The sequence below is a fragment of the Colletotrichum godetiae genome (genome assembly GCF_030913485.1).
Source record: "Colletotrichum godetiae strain CBS 193.32 chromosome Unknown BDP55scaffold_2, whole genome shotgun sequence".
Classification (NCBI taxonomy): Eukaryota; Fungi; Ascomycota; class Sordariomycetes; order Glomerellales; family Glomerellaceae; genus Colletotrichum; species Colletotrichum godetiae.
The window spans coordinates 1-22,072 of NW_026851250.1; the positions used below are offsets into that span (position 1 = coordinate 1).

General features: G+C 50.3%; 9 protein-coding genes across 9 annotated transcripts; 4 read left to right on the plus strand and 5 right to left on the minus strand.

Moving 5' to 3' along the window:
* Positions 1-2,330: 2,330 nt before the first annotated feature.
* Positions 2,331-3,258, plus strand: BDP55DRAFT_625789 (alkaline phytoceramidase; the record flags this gene model as incomplete). The annotated part of the gene is made up of 3 exons (XM_060571532.1): positions 2,331-2,416; positions 2,476-2,549; positions 2,609-3,258. 3 exons carry the CDS (start codon positions 2,331-2,333, stop codon positions 3,256-3,258), a joined length of 810 nt encoding a protein of 269 aa, XP_060435942.1.
* A 1,787-nt stretch (positions 3,259-5,045) lies between these two features.
* Positions 5,046-6,526, minus strand: BDP55DRAFT_689339 (family 2 glycosyltransferase; the record flags this gene model as incomplete). The annotated part of the gene is made up of 5 exons (XM_060576727.1): positions 5,046-5,229; positions 5,293-5,403; positions 5,472-5,903; positions 5,983-6,429; positions 6,498-6,526. The coding sequence occupies 5 exons, from the start codon at positions 6,524-6,526 to the stop codon at positions 5,046-5,048; spliced, it is 1,203 nt and encodes a 400-aa protein (XP_060435943.1).
* A 580-nt stretch (positions 6,527-7,106) lies between these two features.
* Positions 7,107-7,989, minus strand: BDP55DRAFT_763115 (uncharacterized protein; the record flags this gene model as incomplete). The annotated part of the gene is made up of 1 exon (XM_060580900.1): positions 7,107-7,989. One exon carries the CDS (start codon positions 7,987-7,989, stop codon positions 7,420-7,422), a length of 570 nt encoding a protein of 189 aa, XP_060435944.1. The 3' UTR covers positions 7,107-7,419.
* A 637-nt stretch (positions 7,990-8,626) lies between these two features.
* Positions 8,627-10,449, minus strand: BDP55DRAFT_709860 (general substrate transporter; the record flags this gene model as incomplete). Its single annotated transcript, XM_060578142.1, has 4 exons — positions 8,627-9,079; positions 9,169-9,748; positions 9,801-10,409; positions 10,445-10,449. The coding sequence occupies 4 exons, from the start codon at positions 10,447-10,449 to the stop codon at positions 8,792-8,794; spliced, it is 1,482 nt and encodes a 493-aa protein (XP_060435945.1). The 3' UTR covers positions 8,627-8,791.
* A 481-nt stretch (positions 10,450-10,930) lies between these two features.
* On the minus strand, positions 10,931-12,300 carry BDP55DRAFT_642048 (parallel beta-helix repeat protein). The gene has a single exon (XM_060573433.1). It carries the CDS (start codon positions 12,244-12,246, stop codon positions 11,182-11,184), a length of 1,065 nt encoding a protein of 354 aa, XP_060435946.1. The 5' UTR covers positions 12,247-12,300; the 3' UTR covers positions 10,931-11,181.
* Positions 12,301-14,214: 1,914 nt separating this feature from the next.
* Positions 14,215-15,577, minus strand: BDP55DRAFT_598584 (carbon-nitrogen hydrolase; the record flags this gene model as incomplete). The annotated part of the gene is made up of 4 exons (XM_060571025.1): positions 14,215-14,637; positions 14,698-14,970; positions 15,037-15,412; positions 15,507-15,577. 4 exons carry the CDS (start codon positions 15,575-15,577, stop codon positions 14,215-14,217), a joined length of 1,143 nt encoding a protein of 380 aa, XP_060435947.1.
* Positions 15,578-16,549: 972 nt separating this feature from the next.
* On the plus strand, positions 16,550-18,164 carry BDP55DRAFT_598587 (general substrate transporter; the record flags this gene model as incomplete). Its single annotated transcript, XM_060571026.1, has 2 exons — positions 16,550-17,645; positions 17,733-18,164. 2 exons carry the CDS (start codon positions 16,550-16,552, stop codon positions 17,987-17,989), a joined length of 1,353 nt encoding a protein of 450 aa, XP_060435948.1. The 3' UTR covers positions 17,990-18,164.
* A 243-nt stretch (positions 18,165-18,407) lies between these two features.
* BDP55DRAFT_642053 (fungal-specific transcription factor domain-containing protein) lies at positions 18,408-20,711 on the plus strand. Its single transcript, XM_060573434.1, has 5 exons — positions 18,408-19,403; positions 19,458-19,593; positions 19,657-19,839; positions 19,909-20,052; positions 20,105-20,711. The coding sequence occupies exons 1-5, from the start codon at positions 18,461-18,463 to the stop codon at positions 20,496-20,498; spliced, it is 1,800 nt and encodes a 599-aa protein (XP_060435949.1). The 5' UTR covers positions 18,408-18,460; the 3' UTR covers positions 20,499-20,711.
* A 217-nt stretch (positions 20,712-20,928) lies between these two features.
* BDP55DRAFT_625797 (heterokaryon incompatibility protein-domain-containing protein) lies at positions 20,929-21,986 on the plus strand (the record flags this gene model as incomplete). The annotated part of the gene is made up of 3 exons (XM_060571533.1): positions 20,929-21,406; positions 21,479-21,733; positions 21,799-21,986. 3 exons carry the CDS (start codon positions 20,929-20,931, stop codon positions 21,984-21,986), a joined length of 921 nt encoding a protein of 306 aa, XP_060435950.1.
* Positions 21,987-22,072: the final 86 nt, after the last annotated feature.

The following is a 22,072-nucleotide window of genomic DNA, read 5'->3' on the forward strand; positions in this document are numbered from 1 at the left end:
TAATCCCTCGAGTACCTTACGAGCCACTTCTGCAGCGAGTAATAACATATTGCTTTGACGACTAAGTTGGACATGATCTATGATCTGTTGTGAATTTTCTTCCCCTTTGACACTCATGGAGATGATACAGTAACAGAGCTTTTGCACAAATCTTGCCAGATTCCATTCCAGAGCGAAGCTCTACCCTTTGCTTTTCTTCACTTCCGCTTCTTCTCCCAAAACTGTGCCCCGGTCGGCCCTGGAGCTATGATCGACAAGTTATCAGATCACACAATCTTCGAGTCATCCTCTTTCCTCCAGTTCTCTCTTCCAAGTTCCAACCATGGCCCATTTCTCCCTCCATTCTGTCACACGAGCTATGGAAACATATGTTTGTCCTTATCGGGCCATTATGGTCGCGCTGGTGACAACTAAATAGGGAGGCCAGACAAGATTACTGAGCGAATACTGTACTTCTCCCAGCGTTCCTGGTCCCGAAACACGTACGCTCGCTCTCTGGAGCCTCTGAGGTCATCGTAATGCATCAGAGCACGAGACTAGATGCAGTATAGCCCCTTCTGCGGCCCCTCATCAGCATTGGTTTCCGCCAAGTTAGGCCCTTTCAACGATGCATCTAGTTCTGTGTCCTGCTGTGTGTTTTTCCTCTCTCTATGATACAACTGCATCTCTATAAGCAGAAAGGGATGGAAGTCATGGAATCTGTCTAGTAGAATACTCCTCCTATCGACGTGTGACATCTGTTTGATATTGTGAAGGCGTTTCAAACCATTGCAAAGCTACGTTTGACGCCAGCAGAAAGAAAAAACAACTGGCAAAATGCACCAAGATAGGAGCGGCGGATCTTACCCATTTGTCTAATGAGCTGTCAGTTTTAGAGCAAGCCGTGTTTAGCATTGGCAGCTTACCTATGGACATATCGTTGGTCACCAATCCTTTTGTAGGTGCTATGAATCGATTGATCATATACTCTGTCGCTGCTCCTGGCTGCTTGATCTCCCAAGGCGCAAGATCAGCAAGAAAGCGCTCTCCAGCGCGCATTTGACATATTAGACCCTTGTCATCAACCCGGATTGCTGCATCTTATGACTGATTTCTTTGAGTCACATGGACATCCCTTATAGCGTACAGGCTGTTGGCCAAGAGGCTATGGTAGAGCTCCACTCGGTAAAAGCATCGGCAAAAGCGGAACCGCTCCTTCTGAGATAGATATAGATGATTGGGCATCAACTTGGTGGATATCGTGTCGTTCAAGGTGTCCGAGATGGTAGTCTAGGCTTCTCCGGCAAAGTGGAACTCAAAATCGACAATGAGGTTATGTGTTCCCCCCATAGATATGAGTTGTGGGAGTGAAAACGACTGGAAGTTGCTTGTAAACACAACGGCACCCTCAAGTGTGGAGCTGAAGATCATTGCATCTGCATCCTCAGGTGTCATCCTGAGGGCTAACAACATAAATTCCGATAAAAGAATTCGTGGTGCATGGATCAATGCGATTGTATACGGCAACAGTTGCTTTGGTATTTGTTTCCGAATAATTTGCTGGAAGGCACTTCAGGTAAAGCGGAATTGGAATCTGTCAATGAACAAGTGAAGCAAGAGCAGGTAGGTAGAAGAAGAAAAAGCTATGGGAGAAAGATATCAAGATCAAACAATGGAAGCTTCGGGAAATCGGTCGCACGGTCCCGAATGTCGTTCGGATCATGCGTCCTTCCTGGTCTGGTCAGCACACTCGACCGTCGACCTTGGCGTTATGGAATTTTCCCCTGGGCTCAACGTCGCTAGCTTTCTGTGATGAAGGCGAAGTGTCAGAAACAATGGAAGAGAACGCGTCGTTCAGTCCAGGGAAGCCATCGGTGGAGCCGAGACCCGCATCCGCCCCGGCTCCGGGTCTCCGCGGGTATGCGGACCGTCCCCAGAAAGTGGACCCCACGGCGCATCGGGCGAGGTGTTCTGCAGGTTACGTGATCCACATCGCAATCATGTTACTTCCCATTCCTCCCGAGGCTCCATTTCTTTTTTTCCTCGCTTCGGATCGTTGGCAACTTCCCCCTGAGCTTTAAATGCAGACCGGACGAACATTGAAGCCAAGCATTGCGGAAGAGTGACGTTCTGACGCTTCCAACCCCAACTCGAGACCTTTTCCAGAGGACCTGCAGCGATTTTAAGCTTCGCGATTGGCTGCCACCACCTTGGTTTATCGATAGGTATTCTAGCACGAGGAAAATCTCAGTCGCGTCAAAATCACGCGCCTTTCTTGCTCCACCAGCAGAGTCAACGACTCAACGTAGCTTCCGCCAAGTGACAGCGACAAGCAGTGAGGTGTTGTCACAATGAGCCACAAGCATCAGACTCTCCGCTTTGCGAGCGACGCAACGGCGGGCGATGGTATCTGGGGCTACCCAACAAGCAAGGCAAAGTAAGCAGTGCTCTAGAAAATCGTGCCGGATCGCATGCTGACGTAGCATTTCCTCTCAGCTTCTGCGAAGAAGACTACATCTTCACGCGGTACATCGCAGAATTCATCAACTGCCTGTCCAATGCAACCTACAGTGAGTGCCAAACCCATCGGCCCCATCCCTGCGCTCATCATGCTGAACCCCCCAAACAGTCTACCTCGCCCTGAAGTACCCCCGGGCCAACTCCAGGGCCGCGGTCCCATGGTACCGAACCCTTGACATCCAATCCATCGGCCTCCTTGCCGTCGGCATCTTCTCCGGCGTCTTCCACGGCACCATGCACCAGGAAACGCAGCTCCTCGACGACCTCTCCATGCTGGTCCTCGCCGGCTCGCTCGTCCAGCCCCTCTACGCCTTCCGCCAGTCGCGCGCGGTGGGGGCAGCAATCACCACCATCCTCTGGCTCGGCATCGCCGCCATGGCAGCCATCTACGTCCGCTCGGGGGACATCGCTATCCACGTCGCGACCTTCACCGGGTTGTTGACCTTTGTCTGGCCGCGGACGCTGTTCATCGTCTACCGGACCGGACGCTACTCGAAAGAACAACAGAAGGGACTGATGAAGCAGTTCTGGAAGGCTTGTATCATTTTGATTATAGGGTTCACGCTGTGGCACATCGACTTGGAATACTGTGCCGAGCTGAGAGCCGCGAGGAAGAGTCTTGGATTGCCTGCCGCGTGGCTGTTGGAGCTCCACGGATGGTGGCATATCTTCACCGCCCTGGGCGCGAGCTGGTATATGAGGTTGATTCGGGAGCTGACCGCTGTGGAGCAGACTGGCATTGGCAAGAAGGCACAGTAATGACAGGTGCCACGAGTCTCCTGCTTCGACTTTCTTCGGCCAAGGTACTAGCCATTGATCGTGGGGCGTAGCTCGACATACGCACATGGGTTAAGGCCTATTGCAATCATCCTGGCAAGCTGGTCATATTGATAGACATCTCACATAGAAATCAGCGATTAAGAAAGAGCATTTGAAACCGAGGATATGAGTCTGTTAGAATCAAACGAAGATAATTCTCCCTCACAAGGTATAGCTGCTGGAGGACATGGTTCATCTAGCTCTTGCATTCCTCTCTGAAAACACACTGAAAGCCATCCGCCGCGCAACAGAAGTTGGGTGGCTTGCACACTCCCTTGTTCCCCTGGGCGTCATCGCAGGCGACTGTTGAGAAGCACCGTGTTAGCAGCTGTTGATCCAGATTATGGCCGCAAGGAGCCAGGCGTCAAGTTACATGTAAGGGAAAGAAATCCTGCAAGGAAGAAGAGTGCGCTTTGTTTGAACTGCATTGTGGCCGATGAAGAAATGACGTATGGGCTTGTTGGAGTGTACAGAGTTGAAGAGTCGTTGTTTTGCTTGAAAGTTGAAAGTCGCTTTCTAAGAGAACGAGTCCATGACTTTATACTGCTCAAAAGAGTGGCAGATAGAGGAACACAGTCTCAAGCCGAGTTCTCCGAAGTTATCGCTACGTCGGTATTGCCGGCTTGCGGATAAGTGGTCGAAGCTGAAATCCGGCGCAATGCAACTAACCTCGATGACAGCTCGCCAAGGCGGTGGGGCTGAGTTTCAAGGTAGAAGCGAGCATCAGCTGAATACAGATCAATAACATGTTCATCCTGATTATGTCTTCCTGCAAGTCTCCACGTTTCAGCACCTAGTAAACTCTAAGGCTGAAGTCCCAAGTGGCTGGGCTCGCTCAAGATGGGGAACATGGGTGTCGAAGATGTCGTGTCGTACGTAGGTAGTATCATTAAGTCCCGGGCTCTGACTCGCTGGACCAGAATATGAAACAATGAGAGCTACCTCAAGGCCACCGCAGTGACAATGCGTTGGAAGTTGGCTCCCATAAGGCTTTGGGAATTGATTGATTTTCTGTACCTGCGCTTTTAAATCTCCTTGTGGTCGCAGAAGATGAACTGGCCGCTCGTGCTCTTTCCATCCTTGGAAACTAATAGTCTGGACTTAGGGAGAGGCCGTTGTGGCAGTGAGCGACAAGGTTTGGCTTCGCTTCCGATGGAAGGGTCTGTCCATCTGACAAAGGAATACATGTTTCATGTCTTTTTATGTTATAGGGCTGATCCAGAGCTATAGAACGTCTCAAACAACTTCTAGAAACCGTAGGCAGCAAACTCTGTTCTATTCCTGGACCGATCTGAGTCCACGGGCCCTACAGATTACCAAAGAATCGCGAAAGGACAGGCCGGACTGATGGCTTGAGTTTGGAGTTAGTCTCTTGCTTGTTCCCCTACAAATTGCGCATCTTGAGTGTGACGCTTGATGATTACGCTACAAGTGCTTTGCATTCTCCGATCAGTCATTCTTCTTCACTATCTGGGCTTTGCAGCCTGTTGTTTGCTCGCAGTTTCCATGTGTATTGTGGTTGAAAGCCTTTTATCTATTGATTTATGAATGATCTCTGTCATCAAACTCCAGTTATCACTCGTGAGAGACCTATCTATCCGATCCACAAACTCCAAGTCTTAAGAAAGTTATCCCAAAGCCCCAGTGCTAAAAGAAGTCTTGTGCCATGACATGTTTCGCTGCCGCCTCTGCGCCTGCGATACTCGTCGCGGCAAGCCTGACTTCGCTCAGGTGTCACGGGTGCCCCAGGCCTCGGTGCTGATGGTGAGCCAAGCGTAGACGTCGAGGATGGGGTGGGCGTTGTCCAGAAGGAAACAGGCCCAGATCTGGCGAGAGACATAGGGGAAGCGACGCGCAAAGGCGTTGTAGGTACGGAACCAGCCCCAGATGTAGTAGCCCGCAACGAAGTAGCTGCAGCAGAGAAAATCAGCCATGTTCTTTGATAACAGTTTGAGAGAGAGAGAGAGGACTTACGCGATGGGCGACTGCTTAGCAAGGCACATCAAGAAGGCAATGATGTGGACCCAGGCAATGACAGGGCGGAGAAGACGCTCGATCATCTTGCGAGCCATGTACGGATGCTTCCTATTTCATTGTTAGCTTCTTGGAGACTCACTAGATAGAGGAAAAAAGTCAAGAAAGAGAGGACTTACTGCTTGATCTTGCGGATACCAGGCTGGTACATCACAGTCGTGAGAAAGGACTGGATGGCGTTGCGCTGCCAGCGGATCATCTGATACAGAAGATCAGAGTCACGCATGACAAGAGTCGTGATCTCAGCCTGAGGGGCGTTCTGGACGGCAATGTCCCAGTTCTCGCTCATAAGCCAGCGAGTGAGGAACACATCATCACCAGTGTTCATGAGCTGTCCATTCCATCTGTCATTGGTAATGGCCTCCATGAAGCGAGGGTCCTGGACAATGTCGGTGCGGACCATCATGGTGCGGCCAACCATGCACCAGCAACTGCCATCAGCAGCGGAGCGGACGGCCTGGACATTATTCTGGTTGTCGAGGGAGCGGAGGGAAGCGACCTCCCAGGGAGTGATGATGGCCGGGTTGCGGCGGTCGGCGCTGATGCGAGCGCTGTGAAAGTCAGCGTCAAAAAAATTAAAGGAAGTCTTTGAAGGGAAGAACGAAGGGGGGAGACGAAAACTTCACATACCTTTGCTTGCCAGTGACACCGCCGACCTTGGGGTCCTCGAAAGGAGCCAGGAGGTAAGGAAGGGTCTCCAAGGTGCCCCAGAAGGCATCATCGTCGACGAGAGCAAGGATCTTGCCCTTGGCCTCCTTCATGCCGACGACCATCTGTACACGCTTGCTGGCATAGTTAGCAGTCATGACGCTGATGCGATCCTCGCCCTCAATGATGACAGGCTTGACCAGGTCATGAACGCGCTGAAGGTCACGCTCAATGGTGACGATGATGATCTCCTTGGGCTTGTTGGCAAGCCAGAGACGAAGACAATCGGTGAGCGTGTCAGGAGTGTTGATGGTAGGGACGATGATGGTGACATCAGTGCTCTTGAAGCTGGGCTCCTGAGGGAGGGGGATGGGGTTGGCCTTATTCATGAGCTTCTTGGTTAGCACCTCATCGTAGGCGTTCCAGGCCCTGTAAAAAATAAAGTTAGCTTCATATTTCATCTTGCAATGCGAACTGGAGAGAAAGGAAGGACTTACCACAAGGCTCCAAGAACGTATGAAGACATTCTGGGTATCTTTGTTGTGTGTTGGTTACGTGTTGGTGTGTGAAGGGGGTTGGTTGTGTGATGGAAGAAGAATTGCGCGGGTAGGAGATCCTTTGTCGTGAGGAAGTGTGTTGGTTGTTTGTGCGAGGAGGAAGTTTTTGGCGGAGAAGAGAAAAGAAGAGGTTTTATCAAGAGGAAGAGGGCCCTCGTCAGGGAAGGCTCTTGTGAGTATTCACTGAGTTGACTAGGTGAATAAGACGAGTTTGGGGTGATCCAGTGAATGGAGGCTACAGGTGAAATTCTGCAGTTGAAGTTCAGGTTCTAACCCCAGTTTTGGAAGGACCCGACTTTTACCTTTGGAAAGAGCGAGATGGCAGGTCAAGGCACAAATACTCTCTAGTTTTCCTTCTGGTGGACGTTCTTCGGGGGCTTCTGGTACCGAAGTGACTTCTAAGTTTTCGTGTGGATTTCTTGATTGATAATGTAAAGTAGGAAGAGGTAAGTCGGATGTTGTTGAAGTGTGTGAAGCTTGTAGGATACTATTCTGGTTTGAAGACTGACTTGATGGTAAAACCGGCATTCCACTGATGTTATTTAGTCACAATAATTCATTGCGTCAACAGACTATTAGTTACGAACAAGACGAGAAAGGAGAAACGGAACTTTCTTTGCTAGTATCATCATGTCCTTCAAAAATTATGAAGCAAAGTCTTCAACCAACGGGGCAGGCTAGCAATGACCTTGGGTAGCACATTGAGCCTTATTTGTGTTACCCAATGAAAGAAGCGCTTCGCATACTCGAAGCTGTCTCTTTTTTTTCGTTATGTTACATAGCACAGCATCAGTGAGCACCCTTGAAAGTCGAAACAAGCAAGAAGGTTCTTTTGGAGGCCTTGTCTTCAGCTGTCCCTTCTCTAAGCGTCCCACATACGAAAGGCCTGGGCAACAAGCGCCGCTTGCTCATTCCTCGCCATTTCCCTTTGGCGGCGACGAACCCTCTTCCACTTCCATACCACAGCGGCGGCGATGGGGATGAGAAAGACACCAAAGGCCTTCAGGTTGTTCCCGCTCATATCGTCGCGACGCGTAGGAAACTCGGTCTCCTGCAGTCCAAAGACGCCGCTCACCCACTTGCAAACGCTCTTCTCTCTCAGTTGTTGCGGAATGGCAAACATTTCAAACTCCTCCGCAGGGTATACTGGGAGGAATATTTGCATAAGCTGAATGAGAACCATGAGTTCGGCGAAGGCGATGATGGCGACCTCGTTGGGGATAGGGATAACGGCGTCGGAGATCTTAGAGCTGAGGCCGTAGAGCGTGATTGCGAGATCGAGGGCGAGAAGTCCCATGGCTAGGCACTCCCAGGCTTTGACAGTGTGGTTGAGAGCCTGAATGAGCTTGGTCGTGGCGACTTCGCGTTGTTTTGAGGTGCAGATGCCGTTCCACGTGTCTAGAAGCGCGCCGCGGATATAGCCTTCTGTCATCTTCACTGCAGGACTGCTGACTGTGGAAAGAGTTTCGCTTCCGGAGATTACAGCTGCGTGGCGGTTGTTTTTCTTTCTCTTCTATAACTTGACGACGAGATCGAGATGTTCTGCAGAATTCTTGTGTGTATGCGGCGTGGTTGCATAGAGGACCTGGGCACTATTGATGGTTGTTGAGTGAATTCAGTGAGGAAATGAAACTCCTTATCAGATGTTACTTTGCAGTGCTGTGGGTCAGTGTCGAGCCGGAAAGGCATACAGCTGTATTCCAAGGTGAAGCATGGTTCCTTCACCGCGGGTGGTGCCCGCTCTCGAGCCTTCAGGCTGTGACTTGGCTGGAGGTGACATTATTTGTTAGCTACCTTAGGCATCTGGGGGTCGATTAATATGGCGAAGTGTTAGCCTCAACAACATGTCGAATAAACAAAGGTCGCGGGCGTGTAGTTGGAAGGACACCCAAGGGAGAAAGGCGTCCCCCTACATGAACCAAAACAGACTCTTACTTCCCTTCATGATCTTAAGACAATGAGATGTAAAATCGTATGGCCTGATCCTTCTATTTCGCAGATAGTGCAGCGATTTTACGATGAATTGGTCCAATGGTCCAATAACGCACTCCTCTTGAGATCACATTTTGGGCAGAATAAGCTAAATTATCATCCTACATTTCGCTCCTCACTCTTTCATTTCGGGCCACACAATTGGCCGCCTATTCTCAAGCGTCCTCTGCCTGCTCCAGCTGGGCTTTCTTACTGCTCAAGTCTTCCACTTTGGTGATTTGGGCGCCCAAGCCAGACGAGATCTACTTGTCCAAGTTTCGGGTCCTAACCTGAGCCTGGAATATCTCGTCAAGTTCCTCAAGTGAGCGATTCTTAGTCTCGGGAACGAAGAAAAAGACCCAAAGTACTGCAACAACCGAAAATCCGCCGTAGATGGAAGTGACGGCGCCGCCGAGCTTTGCCTGGACGTAAGGGTTGACAAAGTTGATTGTAACAGAAGTGACGAAGCTGCCCATGGACTCAAGTAAGAGTGTCTTTTCTCTGAGCTGGCCCGTTCCGGTTTCGTCAGCGACGACCCAGTAGCCAGGACCCTAAGTGAAGCCGTAACTCTTTGAAACAATAAGCAGAGTCTGTCCCATTCAAGTAAGAGACGCGGCATACAAGTAGGCGAGGGACTAACCATATACCACAATATTAGCAGTGCCGCGGAGCTGTTGGAAACGGCGCTGGAGTAGTTCCCTGCGGAGCCCGTTGCTGTCGCTGCCCCTGTGCCGATCATCATACCGGCGAGTCCAACAGCTCGCAAAAACAAGGAGCGTCGACGGCCGATCTTGTCAAATGTCAAGAAAGTGATGATGTGGACGGCGAAGCTGCATCCAGTCACCATGACATTCGTCCGCAGGGGATCCGGGAAGCCGAGCTGCTGCACGAAAGTGACGATGAAGTTCTGAATGAAGGAGACGCCTTGGGCTTGCTGAAGTATCTGGACACCCATGGCAATGACAGTTCGACGGAAATTAGTTCCCTTGAAGCAGTCTTTGAATGAGGTCGCCTTGTGCAATTCTTGCTGTTCCTCGACTTGGGCTTCGAGTAGTTGGACTTCCTGCGGGATGGTTTCTGGGCGATTTAATAGCCTTGTAAGCACTTGCTCTGCCTCTTTGTACTTCCCACGGTAGATGAGGTAGCGTGGAGACTCTGGGAGAAACGGATACAGGGTCGCGTATCCCACAGGAACGAATAACTGGCAGATAATTACGATTCTGTTTGATGCGTCAGTTACAACATGAATCAGACGCCGCTCATGGACCTCACAGATATTGCCATTGATCGGTGCGACTCCGTGAAAGGTTTACTGCGATGGCAGACAAGAAAACTCCCAGAGAGAGAAAGAAGCTGTAGAGTGCAAGAAAAGCACCTGAGAGACTCGTCAGCATAGAAATAGGCATGGTGAAGCCTCGTTGAATCACCTCTAATCCGTGGCGGAGCGCATTCCGAGAGATACATGGGGTGACGTTGGAGGAAAGCCCCATGCCGGCGTACACCAAGATCCGCCCAACAACAAGCTGCCAGAACGACGTAACCGCAGAAGACTCAAGCACCACGCCAGTTCCCATAAGAGCTGAGATTACAAGGAAAGACTTCTTTCGGCCGAGCCTAGAAGTAGCAAGAGGAGCCATAATGCAGCCGATGATGATACCGGCGGAGCCAGTACTTGTCCCGACTGATGTTTTCTCCGCTGGAATGGCGTATCGCCCGAGTTCATCATCATAGGCACCGTACTTTCGTTGGAATTGGGATAGACCCAAAGCGCCTCCCCACCACCCATTGTCGAAGCCGAAACCCATGGCGCCAAGGTTGGCAACGCAGCCAATGAGGACCAGCCGCCAGTTGAGGTCCTGGTACAAGGGATCATTTTGAAGTCTTGAAACATAGTTCTCAGTGATGAAGAGACGCACGGCATGAGTCTCTCAATGTTCTCTCATAGCATACATATACCCTATTTGACGTGGTCGGGTTGATGCGGGGAGGTCCGGGGATGAAATATTCTGTCCCCGCGTTTCCCCAGACTCCGTTCGCATGGGTCAATTTAGCGATGCCACGAGAACTCATGCCAACGATCATCAACGAAGAAAATTGGAAGCGGCAAGCTTAAGCACCTCTACTGCCCTGACCGAACGCACATCTGGCAGGGAAGTTGGAACTCGGCTGTTGTTCTGCTCGTCTGTGCGGGGCAGAATCTCTCTTCGGAGATCTCTCCGGCGTTTTGGACGGAGTAAGCTTATTGCGACGATCTCGAGAGCTGATAGGGGGGGTGAGGGCAGTTTATCTACAGCGTTTTTCAAAAGGGGTAAAGGGTGGCTCTCGCTTCCTTTATTGCAAAGGATCTTCAATGGGAACTGACATCTGATCATACGAGCCGAGCCAGTATTCGTAGATGGAGAGCTAATTAGGCATTGTGGACAACGGATACCGGATTAACACTGGTTTCTCACTGGTTTCTCACCGAAAACTTTTAGTTCCAATCCGCGCGTCACGTAATCAATTACTTGCTGAGACTTTTCGCAGCACGACGACTTTTGTAGATAATATGTGCACATAGACTAACTAGAGCCAGAATGAGGAATAATATACTGTCAAAAAGGGAAACACGCTACGTCCAGAGAGCACCATCCACCGCTGATATCCTTAACGCTTAGCAGATGTTGCGAGCGCCGTTGCCGGAAAGGTTCCACTTGATGTTCTGGCCGCAAGGAGACTCGCGAACGGTAGTGCCATCGACCTTGGCAGTGATGCTGATGTCGCGGGTAATGGGGAACTCGGAGCGGGCAGAGAGACGGACCTCGCCGCCGCCGTTGACGGTACCGCCCTTGATGGTGACGCCGTAGCAGTTCTCAATAAGAATCGCGTTATTGCCGTTGTTGGCGAGGTCGATGCTGCCAATCTCGGCGCCGCCAGACTGCGAGACGCAGAAGATGCCGCGGCCGCCGCCACGGGAGACAACCTTTGTGACGTAGACGTTCGTGGTATAGGCGCCGTTTGCGAGCTGGCCGTTGTTGTTGGCGAAGCGGAGCGTTCCGTAGCCGGTACCGGCACCAATGTTGTTGCCGTCGACGAGGCCTACCTTTGCGTTGGTCGTCTTCTGGAGCAGCAGCCCGGACTCGCCACAGTTCTTGGCAATGACTTGGTCAATTGTCAGGCCGTCGATGTTCCAAGTCTCGACCGCGTGGCTGCCAGCACCATTGACGGTGATGACGCCCATCTTGACGTTCGTGTTGGCGGCCTGGTCGCGGTCGAAGCGGATGCCGATTCCGCCGCTGAGGTTCATGTTGATGGCGCCGAGGGTGAGGTCCTTGGTGCCGTAGAAGCGGAGACCAAAGTACGGGTTTCCGGTCATGGAGAGATACGGGATCTTGACGCCCGAGGCGTTGGTCACTTCGATGGCACCGCGGCCGGATCGGAGAGCGACGTTGATGGTTCCGCAGCCCTCAAAGGTCTTGCCGCTCTGGATGGCGATGGTGCTGGCGCCAATGGAGCCCGAGGCGATGACAGAGACGCGCTGGCCGCTGCTGATGGAGTCGACGGCGGCCTGGATAGCGGCGCGGTAGTCGGAGCCGGAGTAGACCTGGCTGGAGCCCTTGGTCGCCACGAAGGAGCTTCCGGAGCCGGTGACCTTTGCGTCGGGCGTGCCGGAACCGCACTGGGCGGCGGCAGAGGATGCGAGTGCCAGCACTGCCGTGAGAATGGAGTACTTGACCATGGTTACGGGCTAGATACACGGGTGATAATAGAGAGAGAGAAGAAGTAGAGTGTGTGGTGGCTCAAGAACCTTGCGCTCACAGGACTCTGGCACGGCGACTTGTTTATATCAGATAGCCCCCAAAGACTTAACCAGGTGGATACGACGATGCTCTAGATGCGCGCCACTCCGGTAGAGGGTCCCACGGAGCAAGCACGTTCGTTGGAGGACGAAATTGGCCCGGCCCCTAGACCGGGAATGCATCCTCCGCATTCATTTACCACGAGCTTGGAGGCGGCTCGGCATGGCTACAGAGTGGCTACGGGTGACCCGGGGTTGTCAACCGGTTGGAGAGAAATTGGGAAATAGAGTTGCCAGGTCGGTCGATACCTACACGAATGATACCCTAAAGAAGCAAAGAGGAAGAGTGGATTGCTTGCTCTATGGAAACAGACCTTCCCGATTCATGCTTTTGAAACTCCCGTCCCTTGGCTCACACGTTGGGTCTTGGCACGACACTGTCTTCCCTTGGCGTCACCTGTGAGATGATCGACAGAGCTGCTCTAGAAACAAAGGAAACAACCGAGGACAACAATTGATGGAGCAAAAGTTGAAGGATTAGTCCGCTTGAGCTAAGAACAACGCCGTTGTTGATTGACTTAAGTTCAATGCCTTCAATGCTTTCACTTCTTCGTTGTTACTCTTGAAGTTTGTATCTTTAGAGTCGGTTCAGCACTTGGCAGAGTTTAGACTCAAGTCTAGACATGCAGCACTATATTCAACGAAATGTCAACCCTTGGCAGTGCAGCGTGCATGCTGGCGTAAGGGGAAGCGTCTCATATTGACAAAACTTTTCACTTCAGGCCACAGCCACGCTCTGGTGTGAGCTCAATTGTCTCACGAACACCAGGTCCCGCATTGGATCCACTAAGCAAAAAACGTCATCTGAAGTTGTTTCTTGGGGGCTCCTCTAAAGGGTACGAGCAGACTTGCGGTTATAACGCATGGAGTTATTGGGCAGCGGAAACGGGGATTTTGAGACGGATTCTTCGGCTCGCACTTAAATGCCCCGGTAGGGAGCAATTAAATATTGGCCAGTGGCATGGTCTTCTGGGCAGATTGGAAGACTTTATTTAGCGGGCTCATGCACGATCCTATTCTCCCCCGCCATCTTGACTGATTGCTTCGTTACCTCTACCGACAGTCTGCAGATTCTCGTAGAATTTTCACTCAGCTCCTGCAACTTGCAGAGCCAAGTGTCCCCTCCGAAGCGTGAAGATTGATAGGCATGGCGTTTGATCAAACGCCTTTGGTCCTTTTCAGGGGGAAGAAAATTGTGGAGAGAGCTGGTACTGACAAGAAAAGGTCGAATTAGTCCGTCTTGGCACGCTATAACCCCTCAGCCGGCAGATACGAGCTCGATTCGTGACCACTGCAGGGGACTTTAGGTCACTACTTGAGTTGCTGCTCATACTGTTACCCAGTGCCAAGCGACGTTGAGATTGGGTTCAAAGTGAGGTTTCCCGGCTAGCCTGAACTTGCTCTAGTGAGAAATACAGGCAAGCCTTTGTGATTTTCATGGACCACCAGCTGACCATGATGATTCGGCATTCGGCGAAAACGGGGCCGATCTAGGACCCGAGGGAGAAGAAGACTTTCCAAAATCACTAAGAGACTGATGCGAAAATTGTGTTTCTGTGGAAGCAAGGATTTAACAGTGGGTTTCACGTTTGTAACCATCAGTAATTTGCGTTGATGTTCACACTTTGATACAAAACCACTTTTACTCAGGTAGCAGAAAGCAAACCAACATTCATCCCCGTCCTGCCAACCCCTATTTTTACTGTCGCGTTGAATCTAACAAGCAGTGTACTCCGTAACAAGCAACACGTTCCATTGCGATATTAGATGGAGGTTCAACCATGACTTTCTTGGCTCAGGTTCACTAAGTCCCGCATTCATCAACTTCATGATAAAATCTTACTCGGTTCAATCGCATCGCTTTCCACTAACGATTCCATCAACAGTATCTTTCTTGTGATTCGAAACCCCTTTCAAAGAAGACACTCCAGCCTTCATTGATGTTGCGATGCTGGATCCGGTCCTCTCTTGAGGTCCTTGGTGAGTAGGTAATTCCGGGAACCGTGAGGTATGGTTGAATTCGCCAGGCTCAGCGTACTCGCACTGGCGCCGGACATCACCCCTTACTTGCAGGGTAAAAATGTCTGGCCGAGAGTAATGACCCACGGTGTCGACAATACTCTTGGCCATGTAAATCTCATCAAAGTCCAACTCGCCGTAAAGAAGGCCCTCGAAGGTTGCACTAGGGGCCTTGACGAGGGTGCGACCGTCCGGTGCAATAATCTCAGAGAAGCCTCCTCCAATGACTGCGGTGTGAGGTCTCTCTTCGGTCTCGGCGGGAGCATTCTTGGCATCATCCGTGTCTTGGCTTGGGATGAGACCGTTGGCGACAAGCCCCTTTTCTGTCTGAGTTGAAGATGCCAGAAGAACAAAAGTAGCGCCTTCGACGGCCATGGTATGCGTAGCCATGGTGCAAGATTCGACAGTGTTGAAGAAGGGCATCTTGCCGACAGGCGGAAAGAGATTTGGCCAAGATGCGACATGGATCTGCTCTCCCTGGAAGTACGTGTTGTATTTCAAGAGGGGTTGCAGGTGCTCGAAGCACTGCAGTCCACCAACACGGCCGATAGGTGTGGAAACGACGTTCGTGATGCAGTCTCCAGACTGTTTGCCGTACAATGTTATTTGACTGGGATATAGCGAGAGCGGTTCGAGGGGATGTCAACGTACTGCGTCGCCAAAAAGGATTCTCTCCTGTGCTGTAGGCTTGAACTTCCTTCGATGCAGGAGAATGTCTCCATGTGGGCCAATGAAAGTCTGCGCCATGTACAAGCTTCCACGGTGGCGCTCCGAAATCCCCAACACACACATAATCTGAGCGTTCTTGGCTGCCAGACGGATTGACTCCATGTGCTTGGACTCGATGTCGATGGAATTGCGGTAGTATTTGATAATGTACGGGAAGGTCTCCTTCGCAGCCATGGCGTGTATGAAGTTGGGGTAGCCAGGGATCCATAGCTCAGGGAAGGCAATGAGCTTTGCGCTGTTAGCGCCAGCTTCAGCGATCAGGTCGCATGTCTTTTGAGTTGCAGCTTCAACATCGAACCTGCGAAGACAGGAGAGTTAGAGGAGATTGAGAGGGTCTTCAAGAGTTACATCACAAACTGGGACGTGTGATTGCACGCTCTCTGAGGACTGACCAGCATGGTTCGGCTTGGACCACAGCAACCTTGACCGGCTCGTGGGGATCTCCGTGGACTTGCGAGTTCATGACTGAAGAGTGATTGACAGAGATGCGACAACTTGTGGTGTTCCAGAAATAATAGAGGCGTCAAAACTCTGTATTTATGTGTTCTTCGGTGCGAGATATTGGCAGGAGCAACTTGCATTGAGTTGATTCGGCCGAAGAGGTTTTTGAAGCATTTATCTGTACATCGGATCACAGTAAAGGATAAGTTATTTTGACTTTTAGTCAAATGCCAAAGGTTTCTCGCCGCACCGATAACGACCGGAAATATAGACGCGGTATCAAAGATAGTGGTAGTTGGCATCATTTGAAGATTGCCGTATATCAACATCCGGTCGGTATCTGGTCAGGAGACCCACCGGCTAGTGATTAGCCGTCCAATAGCGCACCCATCAGCACCAGAGATGTTCCGGAAATCAACATACGATTACTATCTTGAGGTGATTAGCTGATCTTGCCAGGAGTCTAATCTAAGTGCTTGTGAAAGCGAAGAATGTCGCATGTCTCGATTGGTTTAATGAGCGAAGGGAAGTATAAAGTCCACGGCTCAATAGCATCAGGAGCAAATACTTTACGTGTACCTCCTTCCCGAAGTCGTTTACTCGAAGACAGTAGGGCAGTCCATAAAGCACGGTATATCACCAGAGCTATATCTTGATCTACTGAACCCTACCGCCCACTCTCATATCCAACCCGAAGAAGTCATGGGAGAAAAGACAACATCTCTGGGGCCGTCTGTGACCTCTGGCCAGAACCATATTGGCGAAACAACAACAGCTTTCCCCTCTTGGGTCAGATACGTGCCCGGCCCTTCCCCAGAATATCGCTTCAAGGGTCTTTCGCCATGGATGTCCAGGACAGGCGTCGTTGCTTGCGGCTGTCTCATATTCTTCATCTCAGGGTTCAGTAAGCTTTTCTGTCTTACTTAAGTGCCAACTTCACCGTCCAAAGACCATATACTGACCAACATATTTTCCTAAAATAGACTTGGCACTTATGGGTAGTGTTTCTTCTCTTAGTTCATACCTCAAAGTTGTTGGTCTGGAAGATGGGAGCAAGCATTCCCAACTTCTCATCGGGGTCATCAACGCTGTCTACTGGATCGGGGTCATCATAGGCGCCCTGCTGGTCGGCTCCTTCTCCGACAAAGTTGGCCGCCGCCGCGCAATCTTGTTCACCGGAATTCTCGCTCTCATCGTCGTTCCATTCTTTGCCGCTCTTCAGAATTTTGCGTGGGCTTTGGCATTCCGCTTCATTAACGGACTTGCGACCGGATCATTCGATTCTGTCGGGCTCAATTACTCAGCTGAAACGGTAGACCATCGACATCGAGGAAGAGCCATTGGTTTCCAGCTGTGTTACGCGGCCACGGGCGCTGGCATCGCATACTTCATCCCATTTGGGTTAGCAAAGCAGACGTCAAGCGAGGTTGTCTGGCGATTTCCTCTGGCTTTCCAGCTCGTTTTTGTGCTCATGGCGCTCTCGATTGTCTGTTTTCTTCCGGAGTCACCCAGGTGGTTGGTGAAAGTAGGCCTTGCTGAAGCAGCACGTGATGTTATCGAGGCTGTTAAGCACGTCGACCATCCAATGGATCTTCAAAGTGCTGTCGAGGCAGAGTTGGAAAGCATCTCTCGAACGATCGACATGGAGCGAGAACACAATTCTTCGACAAGCTACTGGTCGATGTTCACTGTCCGTGACGAGCTGAGCACAGCACGTCGAACATGGTCTGCCATCTTCATTCAATTTGCAACACAGGCCATGATCGGGTCAGGATTCGTGTCCGGCTACGGTATCAAAATCTTCGAAACGGGCGGCTGGTCTTCTGAATTGGCCGCACTTCTCTCAGGCATGGGCATTCTTACTCAAGCTGCCTTTGGAGTTCCAGGCGCCTTGCTCTCTGACAAAATAGGTCGTCGAAATGCAATGATTGGTGGAGCTGCTGGAGGAGCTGTCGTTCTGGCTCTGATTGGCATGTGTGGCTACTTTGTCGACAAATATGCCGACTCCGACCCAGCACTGGCGAAGTCTTACGGGTCAGCGACCGTTGCGCTGGTCTTCATATGGGCAGCAGTTTTTGGTTCAACATGGCGTAAGTGGTCGACCTCCTTGAAGATGGGATTCCCATCGTTCAGCTATTTACTCCAGTTGTTAGAGCTGACTCTTGGATGAACAACAGTCTGGTGCCCTTTCACGTATCCCTCAGAGATCTTCCCAGCTCAATCTCGTGCTAAAGGAAGCTCGGTAGGCATAGTTGGCCTGGGCCTTGGTTCTTTCTTCTCTAGCATGATCAGTCCTTACTTGTTCACTGCAGTCGGTTACGGAGCGCTGTTCATGATCTGTGGATTAAGTTTTCTTGTTGCCTTCATTTGCTACATGTGGATGCCAGAGACAGCAGGAAAGACTCTGGAAGAGATCGATGGTCTTTTCCATTGAGTCTCATTCCACTAAACCTACAGAGAAACAGCACGCATTGTAATTGCGCATCAACTTAGTCCCAATGTCATAGTTGCGAAACTACGAAGCTGCCGTTTCATGTTTGATGGACGGTCGATTTGTCTTCTATATTTCAACTTTGTGCGATGCTGATTCAATACGAGTAGACGAGGACTGTTGATCGTCCGTGAGACGGGACTACGGACTGTCGATGGTAGTCCGGAATTCATCTTCCGCGATAGCGACGTTGGGTTGATACGAGTCTGTCCGTTGATTGGCTCAACGAATTAATCTTATCGCAAATTGTATAACATGAGATTCACTCTTATCACAGTAGTACCAGACTCTAGAAGGAATGCTGAAAGGAGTCATGCTATGCCCCCTAAGGTAGTTCCTGAAATACGGTCTCAGTCTCCAAGTTGAAATGACTTGTGGTTCCCTGTGTCTTCATCCTACAAATCACCAAACACAATGCAAGCTTCACGGCCATTCCGGACGCGGCGCCAAACACCAAGAGTATCCAAAGCATGTCGCCAATGTCGAGCTGGTAGAGTGAAGTGCGATGGAGCCAAACCACAATGTGGAACATGTGCGCGGCAATCGCGACACTGTGACTACAACGCAGTTGATGGCCGAAAGCAACGCCACACCGAGGCGGAGTTCGCAGCTCTTAGCAGCCGCGTAGCCTTCCTTGAAGCCCAATTGAATGGGAATGGGCTTCTTGCCCATAATGACAGCCAGATATCCCATCAAGATGAAGAAAAAGCTTTGCCTTCTATGACTGAGGATCACGAGCCTCATTTTGATGGCAAAGGTGAAGGCAACGTTGTTTACAGCACCCCTGAACGTTGGCAGATTGATAGCCTCTTTCCAACTTCAGACTTTGTCACTCAATCGCAATCTTTACCTCTGAAGAGCTTTGCATCTATCACCGGAGGCTTTCTACATGATGGCAAAAGCGGTCGAATCTTCTATGTCGGACCAACTAGCAATTTGCACATCGCAAAGGCGACGGCTTCGTGCCTACCAACATCAAAGCTCGCAACTGCTGCGACCAAACCGAGGGAACTTCCAGATTTGCCAGAAAACGACGAGCTTGTTGATTGCTACTGGGAGTATTTATCTCCCCATCTTATACTCCACGAGTCGCAGTCCGAAGTTCAGCTCGTCATTCGGCAGAACTGTCTTCTACTCATAGCAGTACTCGCTGTTGGTGCATTCTTCTTGCGGAAAGAGACCTATGATAGATGCAGACTAGACCGAAACTTACTGATTGAATTCTATCTCAGAAGATTCACAATAGTCAGCGGAAGAGAGACAGAAAATGCCACCATACTCAATATTCAGGCATTTCTTCTACGGTCCTATCTAGCTATCATGCAAGGGAAAACGGACAGCGCCACAATTTTCCTCGGTAACAAAGCCCATCTTGTTAGTTGTCGTTTCCATGTGACTGATTTTGATTTAGGAATCGCTTGCAACATGGCTAAAGTCATGGGCTTACATGTCAATCCAGCTAGTGGGTCAGATTATCAGCCCATCCTCTCCACCGACAGTGAGACATCCAGAAAACGAACATTCTGGGCTTGCTTTTGGATGGATAGGTTAGTGCTCGAAGACCACAGGCGCCTGAGTTATTCCTTGAGCTAATTGACTGCTGCGGTGAGGCGTCTCGCTATGCTTGAAGGTCGTGCTGTACATTTGACGGCTTGTGACATTTCTGTAGAGTCTCCGGCGCGCGACTTCCTTCATCAGTACTCAGAATCCAGTGGAGGACAGGCCACGCAAGAGATGCTTTACGCTGTTCACCTTGAATTTGCTGACATGCAAGACAGGTCTTTGTGTAAGATGTGCGTGCATCGATGGATGATTTGCAGTCTTCAACGACCTAAAGCTTATGCTAATTATGCAACCTATAGATACTCATTTTCTTCCTCGTCAAGTGTGGGAGATGCGATATCAGATGGCAATCTTCGGTACATCACTTGGCTGAAGAACCTTCCACCCACTTTGAGGAATACGAAAAAGTCTGAGCACTCTTTACCAAGCTTTATGTCGCTTCAGTAAGTCTCACCATTGATCAGCCTTTGGCCATCACTGATTCAGAGCCTGTAGCTTGTGTTACCATGCTGGCATGATTCTCTTGCACCGCCCCTCCTTCCAATTTGACGGCGAACAAGATCGCCTCGCAAATAGTCCCTGCCTGGAATCTGCATACGCTATATCAGGGCTTCTCAAAGCCTACCGAGAACAATTTTCCAATCTAGTAGTCGACTTCATGGTTCTTCATGCCGCCTTTACGGGGGCGCTAGTTCACATGATAATGCTCGAACACCCCGCTGTTGCATCTTATCACAAGTCGATGCGAGCTTTGAGGGCCATTATTGACTTTCTGGGTTGGGTTATTCCTCATTCGCAATATGCAAGGAGCATTCACCAAGACCTGCAAAACTTTGCTTCAACATGGTCCATAAAGCCCATCAACTCGGCGATTTTCTGGGAAACTTGACTTAAATGAGTTCTAGCCGTGAGTAATCAATGGTTTAATGACACTCTTAATTGATTGTTTTGGATCGAAATGATACCGGCTGTAGCCAGCTCAAACTTGGGTGTCCTTCAGTGTTGCTAAGCTCGGCCACTCACTTCCACTGAATAATCGAAATAAATAAATACTGGAGGAGCCGAGCCGCCATAACTAGTTATTCAGGTGCGGGGAGTCTAGCAGTGTTTAGTTCTAAGCGGTCCAACGGGAAAGGAGTCAATCAAAGCACTTTGTGACGCCAAGCTTGTTGTGAAGATCTCGGCTATCAAACCCTGATACATTTTGAGTTCCCACTCCTAATGCTGCCTAGACCCGAGAACCCGTGAACAATGAATTATCGCAACGAGCTTGGTTCCATGATAGCATATGCCTTTACTACTTCTGGATTGAAAACTCAATGTCCTATGCTGCGAAGTATTTGGGCGATATTTGCTTTGGTGAGCAACATTTAGGATGGATGAGAGACGCTCTACAACGCCCAAGCCTCTGCGCAAGGTGCGACAATGTCTTGGCTGATTCGCAACATCTCGCCGAGGCTATCTCAGACGACGGGTTGCTCATGCAAGTCGCGATGATCGAACTTTACGAGAGTGCAGAGCTCCGTTCTTGCCGTAGGTGTAGTGTTTTCCTCTACATGGTAATACACTCTATACGTGTGGAGGCTTTTTATTCGTGGTCAATGTCAAACTTCGTTGAAGTCTACAGCGCCTACGACACAGTTCTTAAGATCCGTGCTCTTCTCCGTCCTATCGATCAAAGAGCATCAGACTGCGACATCCATGAGATGCTTGTGTTTGGAAAGCTGATCGGCAGTGCAGTTGAGCTTCGCTATCAAAACGAGTCCCATTTAAGATTCAAAGTCTATGTCGGAGAAGGTCAGTTGGTCGAGCGTTTCCTGTGGAATATTGACTACCATCTGACTTCGGCTCTGTTTGAATGATTATTAGGCGAAGAAGCTGCTACGTTTGTGAGTTCCGAAGCTGCATTTTCGCGCGTTCGGTCGTGGATGTCAACATGTGATGAGCAACATACGGATTGCTTGAGGGACAGCACTGGGTTACGTCCTTCAAGATTGCTCGATTTATCGAGCACAACGACAATGAGACTACGCGATGCGCACGTTACCTACGATCAGTACGCGGCACTTAGTTACTGCTGGGGTGGGGATCAGCAGCTAAAGACCACCCGATCTACTCTTGCCCGTGAGTTGCCAGTTTATTATTTAGTAGTATACAATCGTTGGTACATGTACACGAAGCACTGATAGAGATACTAGAAGCATATTTGGAGATAGACTTGGCCTTTTTATCAGCCACGATACAGGACGCTGTCAGGGTTGCTAAGCGAATCGGTGTCAACTATCTCTGGGTTGATTCACTTTGTATCGTTCAGGACTCCCCCGAGGATAGAGAAGTAGAAATGAGCAAAATGGCAAGCATCTATCAGAATGCTTGAATTACAATAGTCGCGGCAAACGCAAGCGATGCTAGTCGGGGGTTCCTAGCCTCAAGGGACTCTCCACGCTCGCTGGAACCCGGATC